The 21,397-nt window shown below is 42.7% G+C and overlaps 1 protein-coding gene across 2 annotated transcripts in view; it reads left to right on the top strand.

Moving 5' to 3' along the window:
• Window positions 1–20,558, top strand: part of large2 (LARGE xylosyl- and glucuronyltransferase 2) — a 60,054-nt gene extending 39,496 nt beyond the window's left edge. For both annotated transcript variants that reach the window (XM_026378561.1, XM_026378562.1), the window contains 14 exons: window positions 4,743–4,944; window positions 7,896–8,185; window positions 8,808–8,890; window positions 10,594–10,717; window positions 12,086–12,257; window positions 12,669–12,773; window positions 12,866–12,978; window positions 13,974–14,099; window positions 14,686–14,841; window positions 15,094–15,257; window positions 15,541–15,819; window positions 16,598–16,744; window positions 16,867–17,062; window positions 18,138–20,558. In XM_026378561.1, coding sequence (XP_026234346.1) covers window positions 4,845–4,944; window positions 7,896–8,185; window positions 8,808–8,890; window positions 10,594–10,717; window positions 12,086–12,257; window positions 12,669–12,773; window positions 12,866–12,978; window positions 13,974–14,099; window positions 14,686–14,841; window positions 15,094–15,257; window positions 15,541–15,819; window positions 16,598–16,744; window positions 16,867–17,062; window positions 18,138–18,335 — 2,253 coding nt within the window. In that variant the 5' untranslated portion in view covers window positions 4,743–4,844 and the 3' untranslated portion in view covers window positions 18,336–20,558. The remainder of the gene's footprint in view (window positions 1–4,742; window positions 4,945–7,895; window positions 8,186–8,807; window positions 8,891–10,593; window positions 10,718–12,085; window positions 12,258–12,668; window positions 12,774–12,865; window positions 12,979–13,973; window positions 14,100–14,685; window positions 14,842–15,093; window positions 15,258–15,540; window positions 15,820–16,597; window positions 16,745–16,866; window positions 17,063–18,137) is intronic.
• The last annotated feature ends 839 nt before the right edge of the window (window positions 20,559–21,397 follow it).

Raw genomic sequence — 21,397 nt, forward strand, 5'->3', positions numbered from 1 at the left:
AGAATCAGCTGATTAGCTGCTGGACCATATTATACAAACCATAGGTATGTTTTGAACGTCTTGTAAGGGTGGGGGGTCAGCGCGGTCAACAGACAGTGAGTGGAGTTGATTACCCGGCTCCTCTCTTATCTCCGTCCTCTAATGCAGGAAGCGCCTGCTGATTATTCCCTTAATCAGGACTATCCCCTCTGTGATTAGCTTGGTGCTAAAAAGCCCTTCAGTTTGAACGGGGACACGGGCACTGGACCAAAGCACTGCTTTCAGGTCTTAATTGCATTATCATACTGCATGCCCCCCTCCCCCACAGCACTAACAGGATTCACTGAGAGGTTCTGCAGGTACGACTCAGGAATCAGGGAAATGATCAGTAGATTGTTCCTCAGGACCCAGATCCTCTCCAGTGCTGACATCATCCTGTAGCACTACAGATCCATCAGCTCAGACAGACCTTGGTTATGGTTTTGACTTCTACTGTTCACTTTACCCCACACACACCAGTCTCAGTGTGTTATAAGATCACATCGTGCTTAACCTCGTGTCTCGTCATAGGAAGCTGCAGATGGAAACCTGATGCAGTCACTGCAGGGATCTGACAACTATACTATGTAAAAGACCTCCACACAACCGTAAAGGATTCAGGGCTACCTTAAACCTAAAACCGTTTCTATTCTATTCATATATGTTGTGTCACCACATTACTAAACCCAATGCAATGCAATGAAACTTACTGACTGGTCATCCTCTGACTTCAACTCTAGGACAGGCGTCATCGACTCGTTTTCTAAGGACGCCATATTGTGTCCTGGGAGCCGACTCCACCACCTGACATATGACTGTGGGGGTAGGAGGCCAACAGAGCTTATTTTTCTGGTGTGTGCAGTTGTCCTTGAAATGAGTTATTAATGCATTTAATATTTTGCTAATTGAACACTGCTTCATGTTACGTTTGGACTCTGTGGGCAGAAACATTTGACACGCTGCATTCGATTTTCACGCTTCTTGGATGATGACTCTTATTGATGTTGGAGATGAACTGACTTTTCTAAACTCAGTCCTTCATTCTGTGAAATCCTTTCACTTCTCTGTAGATGGTGATTATAGAGCCACACTCACATTCATCTCAGAAACTGTAGCATTGATTCATTTGTGGCAGACAAGTCGTCTTGAATTCCTTCTACCTGCTACTTGTCAAATAAATCTGGTTCTGGGTCAGTAAATGAATCACAAGGTGCCTCTTTCAGAAGAATGTGTAGAAACTGGCAGAGCATTGAGTCCCTGTGGTCGATGTGTTATCCTTTAATTTACAGCTATTACACCAAGTTATTTGTTGTGCCTCCACCTTGGTGCCGCCCCCGCAGCCTCCGCTGACCCTCTAGTGCTGTTCTCAGCTCCGATTACACGCCCAAGGAGGCTGTAAACTACCACAGTCCTCCGACGGTTCCTCCTCATATCACCAGCCGAGCCTTTTGTTTTTACGGCTACAATTAGAGCTCAGAAGTGTAAGCTCTTTGTGCAGCTCCTGCAGAATCGACAAAAGCTGCCTATTAAACTCCTCTTTAGTGGCACTGTCCCTCACTTTTATATCCTCGCTGGGGTTATGAGTGTTGAATGCTGAAAGGCCAGTACACCTCCGCATCCCACAACTCAGCCTGGACTCCATTTACTTAGTCGTCCCTCCTTTCTTTTTCTTATCGCTCGTGTTATTTTATCTCCTCTCCCATTTCCATCCACCTCCTCACCTGCTCTCACCTCTCTCTACCCCCCATGTTTGCTCTCTCTAACTCTCCTTGCTTTTTTTCCCCTCTCAGCACCTTTCATTGCTCTTAATGACGTGCAGTGCATACATCAACCTCACTAATTAAGTCATAAATCATCTCTATGTACTTGGAAAGTTGAAGCGTCTGGCAGAGTGTTGGGCGTGGATTTCAGCACAACATTTGAAGAATAGCCGTGTTTCTAACAGTGAACCATACTGACCACCGTGACTATAAAACAGTGTGTTGTTTGCTTAGTTCGGGATTTGGGTCAAAAAGACACAAACACTGCCGATAAACATTGAAACAGGAATGAACTGTCTCCAGTTTTGTCATCCCATCTATTCCCCCAACCTCCTCGCTAACTGGATTTCATGGTAACCAGGAATTATGGGAGAATTTGAGCTTCTGTCACATGTACTACAGCTGCCAGATGTCACCTAATTATAACTTCTAAGGATAATAAGCACTTTCCGACCTACTGCTAAAGTGCAGTTTGCTCCTTCTTAAGCGATACAGCAAATATGGGTGTGATGGCAACCAACCATTTAACAGGCTCATAACATTTGAAACAGCTGGACGACTCTAACCCCCAGGTGAGGTTATGTGGAAGTGAAGTCCTGCCAACTGGACTTCCTGTTATTTCAAATAGTTTCACAACCTCAACTAACGACTCGTTCTCTATTCTCACCTTCTCTAGTGCCCACCTAACGAGCCTCAGGCCGAGAAATGAAAACACCAAAGGGAACATTATGGCGTCATTAAAATTAAAAATTAGTTGAGCTTGTGTGGAAACGTTCTGGTGGAGTTAGAGGGAGGTCAGTTCATCCATGAATAACATGTTTCATAATGTTTGAACTGTGGACAAACAAAGTGACCATCATGAAATGTCCCACAGATGGTGCTGGTTGAAGTTCCTGTTTGTCTCAGCGGTTCCTGAGTCGTTTCTTGAAGGGCTGCAGAAGGTCACCTTCAGGTGCTGCAGAGGAAGCGTGTGTGTCAAACATCGCTGTGTTTTCTGCATTTTAACGTGAAGCTGATTCAGCTGCTGAGGAGACAAAAGAGCCGCGACGGCAGAATGTCCTGACAGAGACGTATGGAGCAGTGTAAACACAAGGCTGAGGATCATTATTAAAAAGATCTCCACTCACATTTATCCTTCTGAAGAGCTGCTGAAGTGCCCTTTGAAATGTTTTTGCTTCTGTAAGTCGCAGAGCCTGAAAGCGAGGCTCTACCTCCTGACCCAAGTCTCACTTCTCTGTACTTTATCTTTTCTTAGGTTTGTTTTGTTGACCGTGTTTTATTTAAACGCTGAAGGTTGACTGTGTTTTGTCTCATTTTGGTGCCTCCATTTTCCATCTGCTCTTACCACATCTTCAAAGCTACTTGTTTAAGTTGAAGAAGTTACTTTTTATTTTTATTTTCTTTAATGGAAACACACGGTGTATTAATCAAAAGTAAAATACTGTACAGACAAAGCTCAGCTTCATTTCCAATGAATTATTTCCAGTTGACTGCACAGTAACCTAGTATTAGTAGAGTAGTTAGAGTATTTTAGTTTGGAGTACATCAGGTCAGCTGAACATGCATAAATGATTGTCTATTGTAAAACACACTGTTTTCAGTAATACATTAATATTACTACTGGGCTTAAACTAAGCACAAATGTCATCGTGAAATAAACTCAACAGACAACTGAACTGAAATAATAAGTGTAAACTTAGATTGTTTCTTCCAGGAAAGTTATTGGGTAATATTAATAATAATAATAATAATGATAATATAAAAGGCTATTGAATAAATTAAACAACAGTTAACACCAAGAAAACTAGTGGCAGCTTTCGATCACCTCACTTCAGACCTCTCGGCTCATTTCTCTAATGAGTCTCTAAAGAAATTTAAACAGCATGATTATCTACCTGTACTGTATGATGCTGCACAGAAACTAGTTGACAATACTGGATTTTGCAGATGAAATATCCGAAAACCACGGTTTATGAATTTGCTGGTTTCCAGAGGGAGAATGTCAGCAGGAGATGACTGTGATTTACATATGTGTTTTTCTTTCCGACATGATTTTCCAGTTTTGGTGAATCCATCATTGATCTTTAATCGGTGCTATTTTCCTCCTCAGCCGCTTGATCCTGCAGCTCTGAATCCAACAGGAACCCTTTACTCGCTGTAAACTCGCACTCTGCTGTTTTCCTGTTGGTCTCTGGTCTTGTTTCCTTCGGGCGTCTGCCTAATTAAAACGGGATTAATGAATCACATAGTGAAACAAAGACAGAACTCCTGCTCTAACCAGGCTCAGCACGCAGAGGGAGGCGAGCGCAGACAGAGATGGACTGTCGGCTTGTCGAGGCCTTTCTCCTTTTTCATGCTTTTCATGTTTACGTGATACAAACACGACACTTATTGATGAATTCATTGTCACTTTAGTTCTGCCTCATCAGACTGAAACAGTTCAGGATCATTTGAACTCCTCTGCAGACAGACACTCAGCAGCCGTGTGCTTTAAATCTTTACATCATTCTAGTTTTCACCTGGGAACCAAACTGCTGTGTCTCATTACAAAAAGGACATTTAGATATTCACAGTGATAAACTAGGTTCACGCTTCTTTCTCCCTGACCCGTCAGTGTGAAGCTGGACAGAGACACCTTCACAAAAAGATTAGATTCCAGAGTTCAGATAGGGTACAGGAAAGGTCTTCATGACCCCCTCAGTCTCAGGCCTTGATCAGACATAATAGTAGTTTAGTCTTTAACTTTTCAACATTAATTAGAAATGTCTCGAGTTGACATATCAAGATATATTTTAATGGATTTGTTTTAAAGATCACAGTCAGACCCTTTCTGTACTGCTTTCTAATCTAATATCTGATCAAAGATTGTTTGTGAGAGAAGATGCTTCACTCTGTTACACCACTACACAACCACAACCAGTGTAGTGACGTGAGTTATAGTTGACAGTCTCTCTCTGTCCTCAGATAAAAGGATGCTGCAAGGACCCGGTGAAGGACTGAGCCCCACTTGAATCCCTCCTCCCCCCCGACCCTGACCCTCAGAGCCCTCAGTGTCACCATCCCATCATGAACCTGCTGTGCCGTGGACGCTTGAAGCTGCTGGTGGCGTCTCTTACGGCCATCGTCCTGCTCACCTGGCTCTACCTGCTGGCTGGAAACTTTGAGAGTGAGTACAGGCTGATTCAGAGATTTACAGTACGTGCATGCGACTGCCAAACACTTCTCATTACTCAGGAGAATCTGAGAATCCACTGTGTAATTTTCATGCATATTACATTTGAAAAGTTAAAATGATAGATGGAAAAAAAAAAAGACTGCAGCTGTGGTTTGGGTCCGACACAGCAACAGGAATTCAACCACCAAGAACAGAAAACATCAATTATAAGACGATTTCTGCAACTCAGCTCGATTTCCTTTCAATCCTGCTATTAAGTTCAATTATTAAACACATGGAGCCTATTTTCTGTTCAGTTTGATTTTTCATTCTGACGTCCCACAGAGCCACCAAGGCTACGCCAGCGAGCCGCAGTCAGCTCTTTTATTTGGATGGTCACAGCAGCCAGGGTCAGTTCAGAGAATTCTGTGCCACAATGTTGTGAGGCTGTTTCCTGGAAGAGATTTGACAACACACACACACAGGCAGTCAGAAAGTCACATACACATCACACATCAGTTTGTGTATAACCAGTAATCACACACATCTCCAGTACACACTGATACTTAAAGCTGAAACTTTCAGTGGAGACGAGCAAGATCTGAGCTTCCTGAGGAATGAGGGTCAAGATCAGATAAAGGGTTTAAAGACTGACTCCACCACACACACACACACACACACACACACACACACCCACTACTGACGTTTAGACAAATCGACAGAGCGTACACTGTGGAGTTACGTTGACGCAGTTTTCTTTAGTGAATTAATGAGCCCGGCGAGGTGTGACTAAGTTGCATTCCTAGCTTTCCTGTCCCTTTGACTTGTCGTGGAGTTGAGGGCTTCGTGGAGGGCAGGCAGAGCAGGGAAATAGGATCCCACTTAGTTGAGGCTCACACTCAAACACGGACGACAGATGACTAGTTACAGTGCAGAGTGTCCGTTTTAGTGCAGAGTGTTGAGAGTGATGGAGTGAGCTCACGGAGAGCGTCAGTGCTCCGAACAATATTTTCTATTGCTACAGATTTCTTAAACTTGTCTGACTACAGATCAAATTCCGATTTCTCTGTTCTGTCTTCTCCGTTTCCTCCGTTTCCTCTGTCTCCTTCTGTCTTTCACTCTCTGACGTGCCCTTAATTAAATACAGGAATACCAGAGCAGGTTTTACAAGGTTTGTAGTTAAAATGACAAATATTACCTTCTAAACACAGTGATACAGGTACTTTAGTTTAGTGTAATCTTTACGTCCCATTTAATGTTGTGCTATTTCATATTTGTACTTCCCTACATTCAGAGGGACATATTGAACCTTTTGCCATTTATTTGACAGCTCTCTGAAGCATTGCAGTAAAATTATTTTACAAAATGACTAAAAAATTGCTCTAAAATGCTGATTTGGTTTACTTCTATTGAGGTGCTATTGCTGCTTTTGCAGTAAAGGACATTAATATTTACAACACTGCATAAAACTGCATCACTTACCACATAAACTACTTTATATATAACAAATAAATCAATAAGATAAGGCGGATTTTAAAGGTGCTTCCTTTCTTCCTCCCTCTGTTGTCAGTGTCATCTTCTTTCACTACGCCTCAGATGAGGACATGAGCATTCCCAGCATGCCTCACTTCAGCTGTGGGTCAGCTGCCGCTCGACAGGGTTGGAGTGAAAGAGGAGAGAGATAGAGAAGGAGGAAGAATTTGAGACGGAGGAGAAAGAGAAGAAAGGCTGGAGATGAAGAAGAGATAAAAGGAGAATAAGGAAGATGATGATTAAATATACAAGGAATTTAAAAACCCTGTAGCACACGTGTATAAATACACTTTACCTACAGTTAAATAGTAAGAAGAATAGAATAAAATAAAGTGAGGAAAAAACAGCGGCACTTGTCTGATTTAAAGACGCTTTTTGGATTCACTGCTGTTGTGTTCAGATTGTTGAGAGAGATACATAAATATTCATCGAGTGTTGGCTGTTGAACCACTGGGTTATTTTCTCACATCTCTTAAACATGTGCCAAAATGTAAACTGGATTGTTTAGTTAGTTCATGGCATGTTAATCGTGTAGATTATTTCTGCTTTGTAGCTGTTGGACCAGCTCTGCTCCCTAAATGGACATAAACTGTTACAGGTGAATGAATTTGTCAAATCTTCCAGTCCAGTGTTTAAATTCGACCTCAGAAATAAGCTCCATCAGGAAATCGGTGTCGTCTGGTCTTCATCTCTTTACCGTGTTTAGTAACAAACCTCACAGAAACCCCACCCTGGGCCACTCTGGAGTTCGTTTACACCCTAGTCTGTCAGAAACTGAGGGAGGAAGGTGGAGAAAGAGGAGAAAAAGTGTGATGAGCCAATTTTCAAGCGTGAGACTTGGGAAAACATGATGCTCACCAATTCTCAGCATGTTCGAACCATGAGCTAGAAAACCATGACCACGCTGCTACGTGCTGTCACCTCCAGTGATTGTGAAGGGGTGAGATGAGACCTGGAGTTCGTCATCACTGTGCAGAAATATAACTGTAAATGCTGAACTCACAGTGACAATGACAATGCAAACATGTTGATATAATGTACCGTGCTCCGCATCAAAGTTCAGAGGCTCAGTTGGTGATGAGCAGGTGGACCCACTGAAGAGACCAATAGAGGTCCATGTACTGACACTGCAAAAATTGATCTTAAATATTAAAAGCAGTGGTCCGTCATTCTTCTAATACGTAACAGGAACAACTGGTGGAACCAGTGGAATCCCATTTAACCATCAGGAAGAAATGCACATGCAGACCTTGTTGTGAAAGTGTGAAACCTCTTGTGATGTAGATATTATTCTGACGTGAATGTACATGAGCTTGGAGAGGGCTGAGGAGGACTGTAAACGACAGCTGTATGATTGTGTAACCAGTAAAAATGTGAATTTGTCTTGTAAACACACGCCAACAGTATTAAGCTTCCTGTCTCCTCCTCAGACGGTCGCTCTCTCCTCCTGGCTCCCTGTCTGTCCGACACCCCTGCAGCCCGGGTCCTGGAGCATGCTGTCCTCGAGTCGCGGGTTCGAGAGGTGGAGGAAGAGAACCGGCAGATCCGGCTGCAGCTCAGCCAATCGCAGGGCACCGCTGTCCAGCCGCCCGATGGTAACTATGGCAACCAGCAGTGGGGAGCCTCTGCGGACACAGGACCAGAGGACGGGGACAACACAGCGGAGGAGAAGAACAACCACACGGAGTGTCCTCGATCGCCCAGCGTCCAGAAGTGTGAGGTCAGGACAGGAAACACAGCAGCAGCTAATCTGTGTTAAATGTTCCACAGAGTGCTACCGAACCATCGGAGACAATAATGTTGCTGCACATGCACCATCACACTCACCACATCACAGCAGTTCATACAAACTAATCGATGAAACGAAGCCGAGGGAGGTTGACAGCGACTAAAATCCGGGGGAACACGCTCACTCTTTGAAGTGGTTTCCAGCCTTTGAGCTCCAACTTTTCAAAGAATTTTGCTGCTGAAAAGCGACTGACATGAAATCATACATATTTGAGAAGCTAAATATGAAAATTCACATCAGAGAGTGGAGTGAATGTCCTGGATTATGTGAAGTAGTGGGGCGGGGGTATCTACTGTATCTCCAAAATGGAGGCTTAGAAACTAAGAAATGGAGATTTCAGACTTTGAGGAGAACATTAATGACGCTACGCAGAACTCACAGCTAAAGCATTGATGTTGATGGTCACATGTTGTTCTTACAATCTGCTATAAAGATGAAGAGATGAAGGCTGTGGACCAGGGGGGAAGTGTGGACATCCAGCTGCCTCCTGCTAAAACTATGAGCTGTTAAAGTGCCGCTGACTCTCCCTGTCTTCTCCTTGTCTTCTCTGCAGCTGATCCATGTAGCGTGCGTTTGTGCCGGTCACAACGCCAGCAGAGACGTGGTCACGCTGGTCAAGTCCGTCCTCTTTCACAGGTGAGTCTCAAACAGACGTCTCCTCTGTTTCTCTCTCTGTGTCCTTGAATTAGTTCGAGCAGCTGTTTGAATGCTTTGAAGAGGATGTTGACCTCTTGAAAGCACTCGTACCTTGAAAATCCTTGAATACAATCAGCCTGTAAAGAACATAGACACAAAGATGTTGAAAATAAAAACCTGACCTTTAATGAAATGTGAAGTTCTGAAAGGAAGAAAATCCTGAACTCCAACCTAACATTTCTAACAGTCTGAGAAAAGTTTAGCTTTAAATGAAATGTTGTGTTGAGGTTTCAGGATCTTCTCTTTTCTCTTCACATTATTGCTTTTCGTTGATTTGTCTTTCTGTGTAGACCTGAACACAGCTGTCCTGTTTCTAACTTGTTATTTTCTAATGCTCAGGACTCAGTGGATTTAGACGTCGAGATGCTTTCATTGTGCTCTTTTCTGGATTTTTGCTGACCTCAATAAGCTCTGCTCAAATGGCTTTTAAAGATTTAAACATCAATTGAGTTATTTTTTTTCCTATATTTGACCTCATTCTATTTGATGTGCTGCTGTTTGGCAATGAATAGGATGTGGATTTGACAAACCAACTAAATGGCAGATTGCTTATGTGAGTGGTTGTTTCAGTGAATCTGGATGATGCTGCACAGTATTTGGGTTTTTCTCTTTCTGGTCTGTTGGTTTTTAGATAAATGCGACTCCTGTTGCAGCCAGAGGTCCTCGATAAAAGTCAAAGTGTGTGTGTAGAAAATGCAGTTTTTATGATCTTTGGGTTAACACAGAATACATTCATCTCTTTGTCCAGGCTTCATAAAGCTGTAAATAAGATGCACTTATTGGTACCATCTGACTCTGACTCCGTCCTTCGTACAGGTTTCGAGCCCGAGCTGACGTTTGTTGGCTTAGTGTTGGCGGTGCTCCTGCACAGTTAGGACTAATAGGACTCCTGTCTGCAGCTTTTCATAAGTAGACCTAGTGATGAGCAACAGTGGGGTGAAAATGGTGAGAACATGCTGCTTTGTTTACAGTTTGTGCAGCTGGAGTCCTTCCTGGTGTGAATCCACCAGTTTGCATGTTCTCCCTGTGTCTGCCTGGGTTATTTCCTCACACACAGAACCTACGTGTTGGTTGACTGTTGTAGTCTTTGCAGTATGTTTTGTCCCAGATGAAGCAGAAGTGAAGCGATGTTGGCCTTGGTTGATGCTAGTTCTTTCCTCTCTTCATTTGTTGGAGACTATTTTTAGCAGCAGATTAATCAACATGTTGCCTCTTGAGGCAGCATGATGTATGTTGGACTGTATCAGGGGAACATGTCAGCTAGTGAGACAGTGTGGATCACTGACATGTGCTGTGTATGTCACAGAGAAATGATGTATAGGAAGTCAGACTCAGGACTCAAGATTTGTTTTTTAATGGGAGTGGTTGATAAAAGTTAGACATGTAATCTAAGCCTCCATGTTAGAATGTCATGTAATAAACAGCAGCAAGTAGCTGAGTGGTAGCTTGATATTAACTGGATGGACAGGGCTGCTCTGGTGTTTGTTGAAAGTTGAATGAGGACACTGATGCTTTTAGACCAAACCTGCGGAAACCTGTCCACAACACTAGACTGTAATCCAGATAAGGTTTAATAGTTTGAGAAGGAGAAGTGTTGCTGGAATAAACCCACATTTTTTCTGTCTTTTCTTCCTATTTCTCAGGAGAAATCCTCTCCACTTTCATTTCATCACCGACACAGTAGCCAACCGTATCTTGAGTTCTCTGTTCCAGTCTTGGATGGTACCGTCCGTTCAAGTCAGCTTCTACGATGCAGATGAGCTCAAGGTAAGAGGAAACTACTGCCTCAAACACTCCGTGTCAGTCCTCAGCCAATCCATTTACATATCCCTGTTTCCTGCTTCCTGTTAGGACAAGGTGACTCAAAGTCAAATCCTGCATTTATCATATCAAAGGAAAGTGTCAACAGTCCAAAGCTGTGAGGACACAAGTCGACTTATATCTTTAGAAATTCCCTTTAATATAAGAGACTCAGTTGGTACAAGTTTACAGAGCATCAAAGTGCAACAGAGATAAATACAAAAAGGGAGCAGTGAAAACACATCAGAGATTCAGTGACCTCCTCCGCCTGCGTCTTTGTGTGTCTGAGGTTCATTAAAGATGCAACGGAATGATAGTTAGCATGTGTTGAAGGGTCAATGTGCAGCTTAGCCTCATTTTTGACTCTTTAGGTTTTTATCAGTAAGGTAGAGCTTAATGTACCATAATACCACAGAGTGAAGGTGACGAGTTGGAAGAAACTTCTCTTCTACAAGTAGTAATATGCTGAATCATGGTCATTATACTATTAAATTAAATAACCCAGATATTATCACAGCTTGTGAAAGGTTCAGTTGTTAGGACAGGTTGTGGGTAGCAGCTATCGACATGTCAGAGTAAAGTTAAGATGTTTCTATTGTTACATGTTGGACTCACATTCCAATATCCTGTAAAGTGAGATTTTGCTTCCCGAAGCCTGATTGTTCAGTGTAGCTTCACCACAGGCCACTTAAGAGTTTTTCTTTGTGATTTGGAGTTGTAGACTCTGCTCATTAAAGTGAACCGGGGCTACAGGGTTTTCACTGGAAACCAACAATAGGCAGCTGAGAAACTCTGTTCTCCCAAAGCAAAGTGTCACTTGAGTACAAAAGCACCAAAAACTTTAAATGAAGCTGATGAATGTGCTCTCAGAGCGACAGGAATGTAAGGAACGAGCCTGAATGAGTGCGCGGGTGACTCCAACCTGGCGCTCCCTCCGTCACATCATCACATTCTCCTCCCTCACTCTCTGTGCTGAACAATGAGTCCTTTGTGCTGTCAGATGCTTCGACCTGCCGCCTCTTTAGTTTCCATTGACTCGCATTGAACTGGAGACAAACAGCCGAGACAGTCAGCCGATCACATGTACACACCGTGCACTCTGTATCAGGACAATTATTAAAACAGACTATTTGCAGACTCAAAAAACTTGTACAGAGCTTTTGCCAAATGTGCTGAAGGTGGTGGTGTGTTCGTCCACACACACTGGTTGTAGCATCATCGTGGTGTCGTTGTTGTTCACTGTACATGATTAGTGTGATGTGATGTGATACCCGTTTCAAAAGATGGCGGCTCAGAAACAGAAATGAATCCAACATGTTTTTCTTTGTGTTTCAGTCCGAGGTGTCGTGGATCCCCAACAAACACTACTCAGGTATTTACGGCTTGATGAAGCTGACACTTACCAAAGCTTTGCCCTCCGACCTGTCAAAGGTCATCGTCCTGGACACGGACATCACCTTCGCCACCGATATCGCTGAGCTATGGGGCATTTTTAGGAAGTTTACAGGTAAGATGTTAAAAATCTATCGACTGACTCCTCTACCAAGCTGCATAAACTAGTTCTCAAACGTTGATCTCTGCGTGAAGCATGAACAATCTGTGCCGTCCAATTTTTCAGAATTTATCAATTAAAATTCTAATTTATTTTAATGTGTATTACTTTACATTTGCGTACATGCTGCCTCATTCATGTGGCTGATGAAGCAAAGTGAAATGTGGGTGCAGCAGTTTGTCAAAGGCCACATGTCCAACGAGAGGCAGCTAATCAATTTTAAAGTCAAAACATTCAATTCAGTGCGAATGTCCTCTTTGGTTTAATTTGTTCAGCTGATGAAAGAAGATTAGTTTTAGTTTATTTTGTTCCTAACTGTATTTTTAGAGTTGGACTGTGTGGTCATTATTTGCTGCTTTCTTGCAGATAAACAGGTCATAGGCCTGGTGGAGAACCAGAGTGACTGGTACCTGGGCAACCTGTGGAAAAACCACAAACCCTGGCCCGCACTGGGACGAGGTTTCAACACAGGTGACAGTTTTTTCTGGACAGATCCAGTTTGATTGGGAGTGTTCAGCACCTGCAGTTCAGAGGTGGTGAACCTGTCGTGTGCTTTCTTCCAGGCGTCATTCTACTTTATTTGGAACGACTGCGGCGAATCGGTTGGGAGCAGATGTGGAGGCTGACGGCAGAGAGGGAGCTAATGAGCATGCTCAGTACATCGCTGGCTGACCAGGTCAGGAAAACCTCCACCCACCAAAGACCACACAACACTGATAAATGTAGTCTGGTAGTTTCATGTAGTTATCTAGAAGCAAAGTATTATTATCAGTATAATACTATTAATACATGAGTCAGTGGAAACGGGTTCTTTTCAAGTTTTTATACACGAGACAGACACAGAAACAAGTGTATGATGGTTTTTCCATTGTTTTATTTTCAGTTTATATGGTAATAAAACATGCTAGTGTTAGCCAATGGGTTCATTTTCATCTACAGGACTCTTACTATACTGTACAAATACACACATATGGAGGAAATAAACATTTCAGCCTCTTCCAGAGTTTTCAGTCACACCTTTCAGTCTCCATCAGAAGGTTTGCTGTGCAAAGTGCTGTCAAAGATTTCCAAGGTCAAGACTGAACTTGAGCTCAGTGACTGGGCTTTAAAAACAGGCAGTGCAGTGTGGTTACAGGCAGTTTTCAATTTTACTGTATTTCTGTAACTTAAAATCACAAAAGTGATTCAAAGACTTGTAGAGATCAGAACTCCTTTATCTCAACACTCGAGTTCAAGTAAATCAATTTAACTGGGAAAAAACAGAGGCAGAGCACTCGGAAATAAAAAAATATATAATCAATATATTTAAAAATAAATGAGCAGCTGTACCAAACAATACAACAATAACACTGTTAAAAACTCAAAATTCAGATTAGTCAGATGGTTCTGGATTTTAAACAGTAGGCTACCATATGTACACATGTAGTTTAGTCACAATAAAACCACTGTGGTTGAAGACTCAGTCCTGGTCTTAAGACTCCAGTGCAGCTGGACTGAGTGTTGAGGTTGGCGGAGAACCAGCAGAGACATGAAGACACTGACAGCATGTTTATCTTTCTGAGGCATGTTCACCTTGAACTAGCCCTCAACGTGTGTCCTTGAAAATCCACTGAGTCCTTCGGACACACTGACTCTTGTTAAAGCTGCCTGTTGTCTGTCCCCTGTGTACAGGACATCTTTAATGCCTTCATAAAGCAGAACCCGGTCCTGGTGCACCAGCTGCCCTGCTTCTGGAACGTCCAGCTGTCTGATCACACTCGCTCTGAGCAGTGTTACACCGAGGTGTCCGACCTCAAGGTACGTTCACACACACCTTCGGTTATTTACTGCTGGAGGCAAGTATTAAGGTGTTAAAAAAAAAAACTGTTCTGAGCAAGGTGGTGAACAAATCCCCACTTTACCTGCCTTAGGAAATCAAAACAGCTGATTCAGGACAGCAACAACACATCAAGTGTGGAGGTAGGGTTTGTACTGGGGTTGAGAATAGGACGTAAAAAGGACACGTCTTTAAAAAGGACATTCAGATGTTCCCATCGCACCAACATAAATGATCCTACAGGTGCCTGAAGATGTAAAGTCCCCTTCAGAGCCTGAGGGTGAATAGTGTGAACCGATGGTCAGAGAACTAAAGATTTCTACTGGGGCAGTCACATCAACAATCCACACTAGATGGTGTCTGAGCCAAATACCCTGTCAGACAGTGGCTATAGCACAGATACTGTACCTTTTTATGTCTGGTTCTAAATGTTACACACATTTATCTGAATCATCAAAGTTTCCATTTACAGCTGTGAGGTAAAGGTGAAAAAGCAGAAAAAGGAACTACTGACATAGTATTTTTATATTGTGACTTTGTGCCGAGTTACCTTCGTGATGGTTTCAGGTAATCCACTGGAACTCTCCGAAGAAGCTGCGCGTGAAGAACAAACACGTGGAGTTTTTCAGGAACCTCTACTTGACCTTCTTGGAGTACGACGGAAACCTGCTGAGACGGGAGCTGTTCGGCTGCCCGAGTCAGGCCAGTCCAGACAGCGTCCAGGTTAGAGACACACCGAGTTCAGCTGCTCATTCACTGCTACACAGACGGTGTTTGAAATAATTTCCAAATATAACATGTCATTTTTACTTAGCAGGACTTGAATCAGCTGTGTGGCTGCCATGGTAACACTGCTTCTGTTCAGACCAGATGAGTTGTATTGGTTTTGGTGTTTATGGTCCAGTTTGGACAAAAAGGAAACGAGGTAGTCTGATTGAAAATGGTTCCTTCACCACGGTGTTTGTGTCCCCTCAGCTGCAGACGGCTCTGGAGGAGCTGGACGAGGACGATCAGTGTTACGACTTCCGTCGGGAGCGTCTCACCGTTCACAGAGTGCACCTCTACTTCCTGCAGTACGAGTACACACCCACCGAGGACGACACGGACATCACACTGGTGGCTCAGCTCTCCATGGACAGGTACACTAGCAACACACTGTACATCTACTCACCTCATAATAAGATAAGAAGGCTGCAGGTCAGGAAACCCTGCTGTAATCTGGCTTCTGAGCTTTGCTCTTCCAGCCGAGACAACTTTTCCTCTATGGACCTCGGAAACAGCAGTGAAAATCTCATTACAGTGTCCATTTAGTAACTGGACCTGGACCTGGAAGTGTAGAATTCCAAAAGGATAAAGTAAAAACAGCTCAATTTAATATTGGTAGTTTAGTCCCCATCATCTCCCCGTCTGTGCTTCCTGTAGGCTGCAGATGCTGGAGGCCATCTGTAAGCACTGGGAAGGCCCCATCAGCCTGGCGCTCTACATGTCCGATGCAGAGGCTCAGCAGTTCTTGCGCTACGCTCAGGCCTCCGAAGTCCTGAAGAACCGAAAAAACGTCGGCTACCACATCGTCTATAAGGAGGGACAGTTCTACCCAGTCAACCTGGTGAGGAATGTGGCTCTGAAGAACGCCAACACTCCCTATGTGTTCCTGACCGATGTGGACTTCCTGCCGATGTACGGTCTCTACGATTACCTCAGGTAACTGCTGCGTACCTCCCACACAGGTGTAATAGCAGTACAATAGTGGCACGTCAGAACTAGTTTATGGTTTCCACGTAACCCCAGATGAGCTGTAGTCCTATACGACCAGGACAGGAGGGGAAGAAAAGGCACATGCTGTCCTCTTTGGGCCTCAGAAACTAAGAATTAGCTGTGAGACCACTAACACTTTGTTCCTTTCAGACTTTAAACCTCTTTTCATGGCAAACATGAAACTGTTGTTACAGTAACAAAAAAGAGTGATGACAACTAATGGAGGTTTTTATAAGAGTCCTATGAATGTGTCTATTTAGGTGAGACTACTGCGAAGTAAGAAGACCATCGCTTTGAACAACACACTGCACATACTGGTCTACTTTTAGATCTAAATCATTTTATAATAGCTTTACTATATCACAGTAAATCCTCCTTCAGGAGGTGAGAATTATCAGTTTTTGTTTCAGAGAGGAGTTGATTACCTGTCTGGTAAATGTGTTGTTATTTGCTTTATCAATCCTAATTACTACAAACAGAGTGAACAAAAATCAACACTACAGTATAAAACTGGGGGCATGTGATTCAGTTGTATTAGATTTTATATTTTAATGTACCTAAAAACTGACAACTGATGTATATACTTAAATTATTTCTGAATTTTAAACTCGGTTTACTCGTACTCAGTGTAACAGACTTCATTTAATACTACTTTATGTGTCGGTAATTACAGGTTTTACTTGCGACTGTTGATGTGATCTCACCTTCTGTTTGCTCCCTGCAGAAAGTCTGTGGTTCAGCTGGACATGGCTCATGCCAAGAAGGCTCTGGTGGTTCCAGCTTTCGAAACTCTGCGTTACCGTTTGTCCTTCCCCAAATCCAAAGCGGAGCTGCTCTCCATGCTGGACATGGGGAGTCTCTACACCTTCAGGTACCTGAACATGACAAATAAGTGGAGTGGGAGATGTGTAAGCCAGTTATTTCCCCCTGAAGAACACAGCTTTGGACACACAATGATCATTTCTCATTTATCTTCTCTTCCTACCTCTGCAGGTATCATGTGTGGCCTAAAGGTCACGCCCCCACCAACTACGCCAAATGGCGAACAGCAACCACCCCTTACAAGGTGGAGTGGGAGCCGGACTTCGAACCATACGTTGTGGTGAGACGAGACTGTCCAGAATACGACCAGCGCTTTGTGGGCTTCGGCTGGAACAAGGTGTCCCACATCATGGAGCTGGATGCACAGGTACGTCTGCACAATGGGAGTGATGATGATTTGCATTTATCTGACGGCTTTGGTTACTTTACAGACAAAAAACCTCAACCAACTTTACCTTAATAGGTGATATATGAAGATCCTTTGTTGATTCATGGCAGCTGGACTTAGAAAACCAAATTTATCCTCCAGGGTGGTTTTGTTTAAAAAATGACTTAAAGGTTCATAAGGTGGGTATGAGTAGGCAGAGTTGTTAGTAGACGGCCACTCCTACAACCCATCCTACCCCCATAGTGGGTCGGCAGGTGTGGCCTACATGGAGGAGGGAGACGGATGAAAGGGCAGCATGGAAAACTGAAGACTGTGTCTGAGAACTTCACCTCACATGGAGTATTTTCCATGTGAACCTACAGTAGGTGGCTTCTAAGGATAATAGGACAACAAATGACTTCCCACCTTTCTGTTGTCGACCTAATGAGCCCATTCAGATTAAACACCCCCGAGGATCCGTTTGGAGATCACTAACCTACAACTTTCCTCAGACTTAAGAAGCTCCTTGATGAAAGTAGTGAAACATTTCTCCTCAGATAGTAATAAATCTAGTAATAAAGTCTGTTATTGACTGACCATGACATCATAAAGCAAATGAAAACCATTTTCTATATTTAAACTCATATCACAGAACAATCCAACATTTAGAAAAGGGGAGTCTATCAACATTGTTGCCATGGTAACAGTGCATTGAGATATCCTGTACATATTAGAGCGAAGCACAGTTTTTAACTCACTGTATCAATGGATTTTAACTTGTTGGTTCTTTCTTCACAGTGGGGATGGATGACATGGGTTGAAACTGAGAGAGACAAAGAGAAATAAGTCGGTTCACTGTTGACTAGAACTGGTCAATGAAATACAGAAATGCTAAATAGGTTTTTGAGAATTGTTACTCCCACACATCATTGGTACGTTTCAGCTCTCTGTGTGGGAGTAAATGAGCTGCTGTATCCTAACAGGCCCAAACAGAATATTTGTTATTGAGATCAGATACCTTTAGCATTACTTTCACTTCATTGGTCTGAAGCCGTTTGTTGTGATACTCTTACAGGAGTACGACCTGATGGTCCTCCCCAACGCCTTCATGATCCACATGCCCCACGCTCCCAGCTTTGACATCTCCAAGTTCCGCTCCAGCTCGAGCTACCGCAACTGTCTGAACACCCTGAAGGACGAGTTCCACCAGGACCTGTCCAGGAAGTACGGCTCGGCTGCTCTCAAGTACCTCACGGCCCAGAGGAACATGTAAGAACCAGGACTGCTGAGAGCCAGCGAGTCCTGGTTCAGAGTCAGCTTCTGAGCTCCAGGAGCTCGGACATGTACTGACACGTCGCTGCACCGCGCACAGTACCGGCACCGAGCGCTAATATGATGGTAAAGCTTTACAGCCCCTTCAAACATTGGTGGGCTCCTGTGTTTAAATTCTCCAGTCGACCCCACCTCAAGGTGACCAAGGACGAGATGCAAAGAGGAAAACTCAAGGACGGCTTGAGCGCAGATTCCCTGGACGCTGAATTTATTGGACAGTCGCAGAGCGGATATTGATGAGACAGAGCTTTAAGGAGGGGAAATACAAACGTATTCTTACCATTTGTTCAGACAATCAGTTTTTTCCAGAAGACATCGTTTGCATGGAGATCTGGATGTTTTATTGAACAACACTTATGATGGAGCAGGTGTAGCTTTGGGAAAACGAATGAGGAGACGACATCGAGAGGCCAGTCGAACTGGAGAAAACTAAGCCTTATCACTTTCCATGATATTTAGTAACATATTCAAGGACATTTCCATTTTTCTTTTCTCCAGTGTAAATCAAAACCAATGAATAATGAACAGTTACAGTGTTTGATTACAACTTTACATCAGAATCAGCTGATTTTTTTTTTCCTTTATTATTTTCTGACCTTTAAATGAAAATCCATCATGTCCCAGTCAAATTATTTCACATTTTCTTTGGACTTCAGGGATGTGTGTGTGTGTGTGTGTGTGTGTGTGTGTGTGTGTGTGAGTGAGTGTGAGACACACCTGCATCATGTGGCACGTCTCCAACACGCTAACTGCTTGTCGTCAGTGTCCCCTCGCTCTGTCTTGGTCATATGTTTCCCTGCATGTAAACAGTTGCACTACATGTTATTTTCATAAATAACCATTATTTTGCATTTTTCCATCATTCATCCTGTGAAAGAAGCAGAAGAACGACGAGTGATTGGGACCAACTCACATGACCAACACTGACACTTCAGTGAGTTGTTGTTACAACAGGAGCTTTTTCTGGTACTTCGTACGTTACATCTCTAATGTGTCGGATTCACTGTATGTGCCATCTACTGAACCACCACAACCCCACATTTTGTTTGGTCCAACTGAAATTACTAAAAACCTTTTTCGGAAATTAAATCATTTTATTCAAATGTTATGTATCCACGAGCTGTTTCAAATCTAAACAAATGAATGTTTTTCAGCTTGACATCATCATCTCAACTCTTAACTTACGTTAAACTTGATTTTGATTGATTTTCCACAGCAGTTAAACTGCATCTTCTATCACATAACTGAGGAGCCTTACATATGTAATAAACAGCAAAACAGCAGCAAAAATGTCTTAAGACTGAAAAAGTCTGTAACATTAGTCAAACTGTTCTGTTGTCAGGGTCAGAAATGAACAGATATCTAATTAGTGATGTGTCCTGACGTCTGAAGATCAGATATCTAGAATAGAAGCAAAGACAAAGAGTCCGTGAGTCCGATCACTCTGCAGCTAATGTGACCTCAGTGACTGAGGATGTGAACACCACCACTGAAGAACTGAAGAAGAATCCAAAAACCTTCAACTACCTGAGTTTAATTTCAGTTGGACCTCAGTCATCCTTCTTAAGTAGAATTTTAGTTTTTCATTATTTTTGGACGAACTCATCGTTTGCTTGGTCTGTCCGTCCAACACTTCCCACAGCTCAGCATTATTTTATTAATATTATTTCATCGTGATCTTCTGAGGACTTCTGTTAGTGGTTTTGAGTCAGAGGTCTCAGTTTTGGCTCAGACTGGTGTATTTAGGCTCCTTTTCTAGTGGCACAGGACAGATTTACATCATCATTACATTTCTTCTTCCCATTGTCTCCTTTTATTTCCTTCACACCTGCTTTTGGACAAAAACACAGGAACTGATTCCAATCTTAAAATAATTCAGAGTGAGTGTGTTATGAAGTGTCAGTGATGGTGCACGTGACGGCTGCATGCACGGGCAGAGTGTGAACTATACCATGAAGAGCTCACCCCCACCCCCCTCCGCTGCAGCCACACCGCCTCCATTGACTCGTTGTTGATTGTGGTAAATGCTAGTGCCTTTGCTGTATTGTGAAACTGGATATTGATTGTACTGTTGTACCGACAGAGCCTGAGGAAAGTCAGGCGCTCTATTTATTATTGTTGACTCAAATCAATCATATTTTTCTATGTAAGTGCTTTAAATAAATTTGCCCTTTTTTATCACTTTGGAGTTTTTCTACACTGATTCTTCATCCTTAAAGACTTTTTAATGCAGGTTTTTTAAACCAAACATATAGATAGATAGACATAAAGATATTCAGGATTTGATCATTTTAATCGAGGTTGGAGATCGAAGCTTGTGTGAAACGTCCATGTGTGTACAACTACTGTAACTTCAGTTTGGATGTAATAGCCCAGCAGTGATCTTCTCTTCATTTATTTCTCTTTTTCTGCAGGTTAAGTATTTAGGAGTGCAATCCAAAGTATATTGTATCATATTGTTAAAATTATCCAGTGTGTATTGATACACGAACACGTGCGAGTGCATTGGTGGAGCAGCTGTAAATGGATGTAAAAACCCAATTAGATGTTTTATGGATTTATTTAGAAGTGTGATTTGATATTGCCATTACCTCCTAAATTAGACCTACTCAACCTGACTATTGCAAAAGCACCACAGTTGAACACAGTGTGCATGAACTCATCAGTAAACTACATTTACATTTAGTCATTTGACAGACGCTCATATCAAAGTGACTTACAGGGTACAAGAGGCGGTAAGAAGAAGGAGGTCCTTAGCCAGGATTTGAACTCCAGCCTCCTGCATGAAGGGCAAATCAAACATTAGGTAACGCTGATAGGTTTTAATAATGCACTTATTTAAGTTCAATCTGAGCATTCCTAATTTTGTGAGTTAGGTTTGTTAAAAATTTTCTAGTACAGAACTTGTGAAAAGTGTTAATTTGATTGATTTCTACATATTTTAAGATCTTAAACCTTTTTCTGTGCCTTAAGATGACTATTTGGTGCTATACAAATAAAACC

Source organism: Anabas testudineus, chromosome 3 (assembly GCF_900324465.2).
Source record: "Anabas testudineus chromosome 3, fAnaTes1.2, whole genome shotgun sequence".
Lineage (NCBI taxonomy): Eukaryota > Metazoa > Chordata > Actinopteri > Anabantiformes > Anabantidae > Anabas > Anabas testudineus.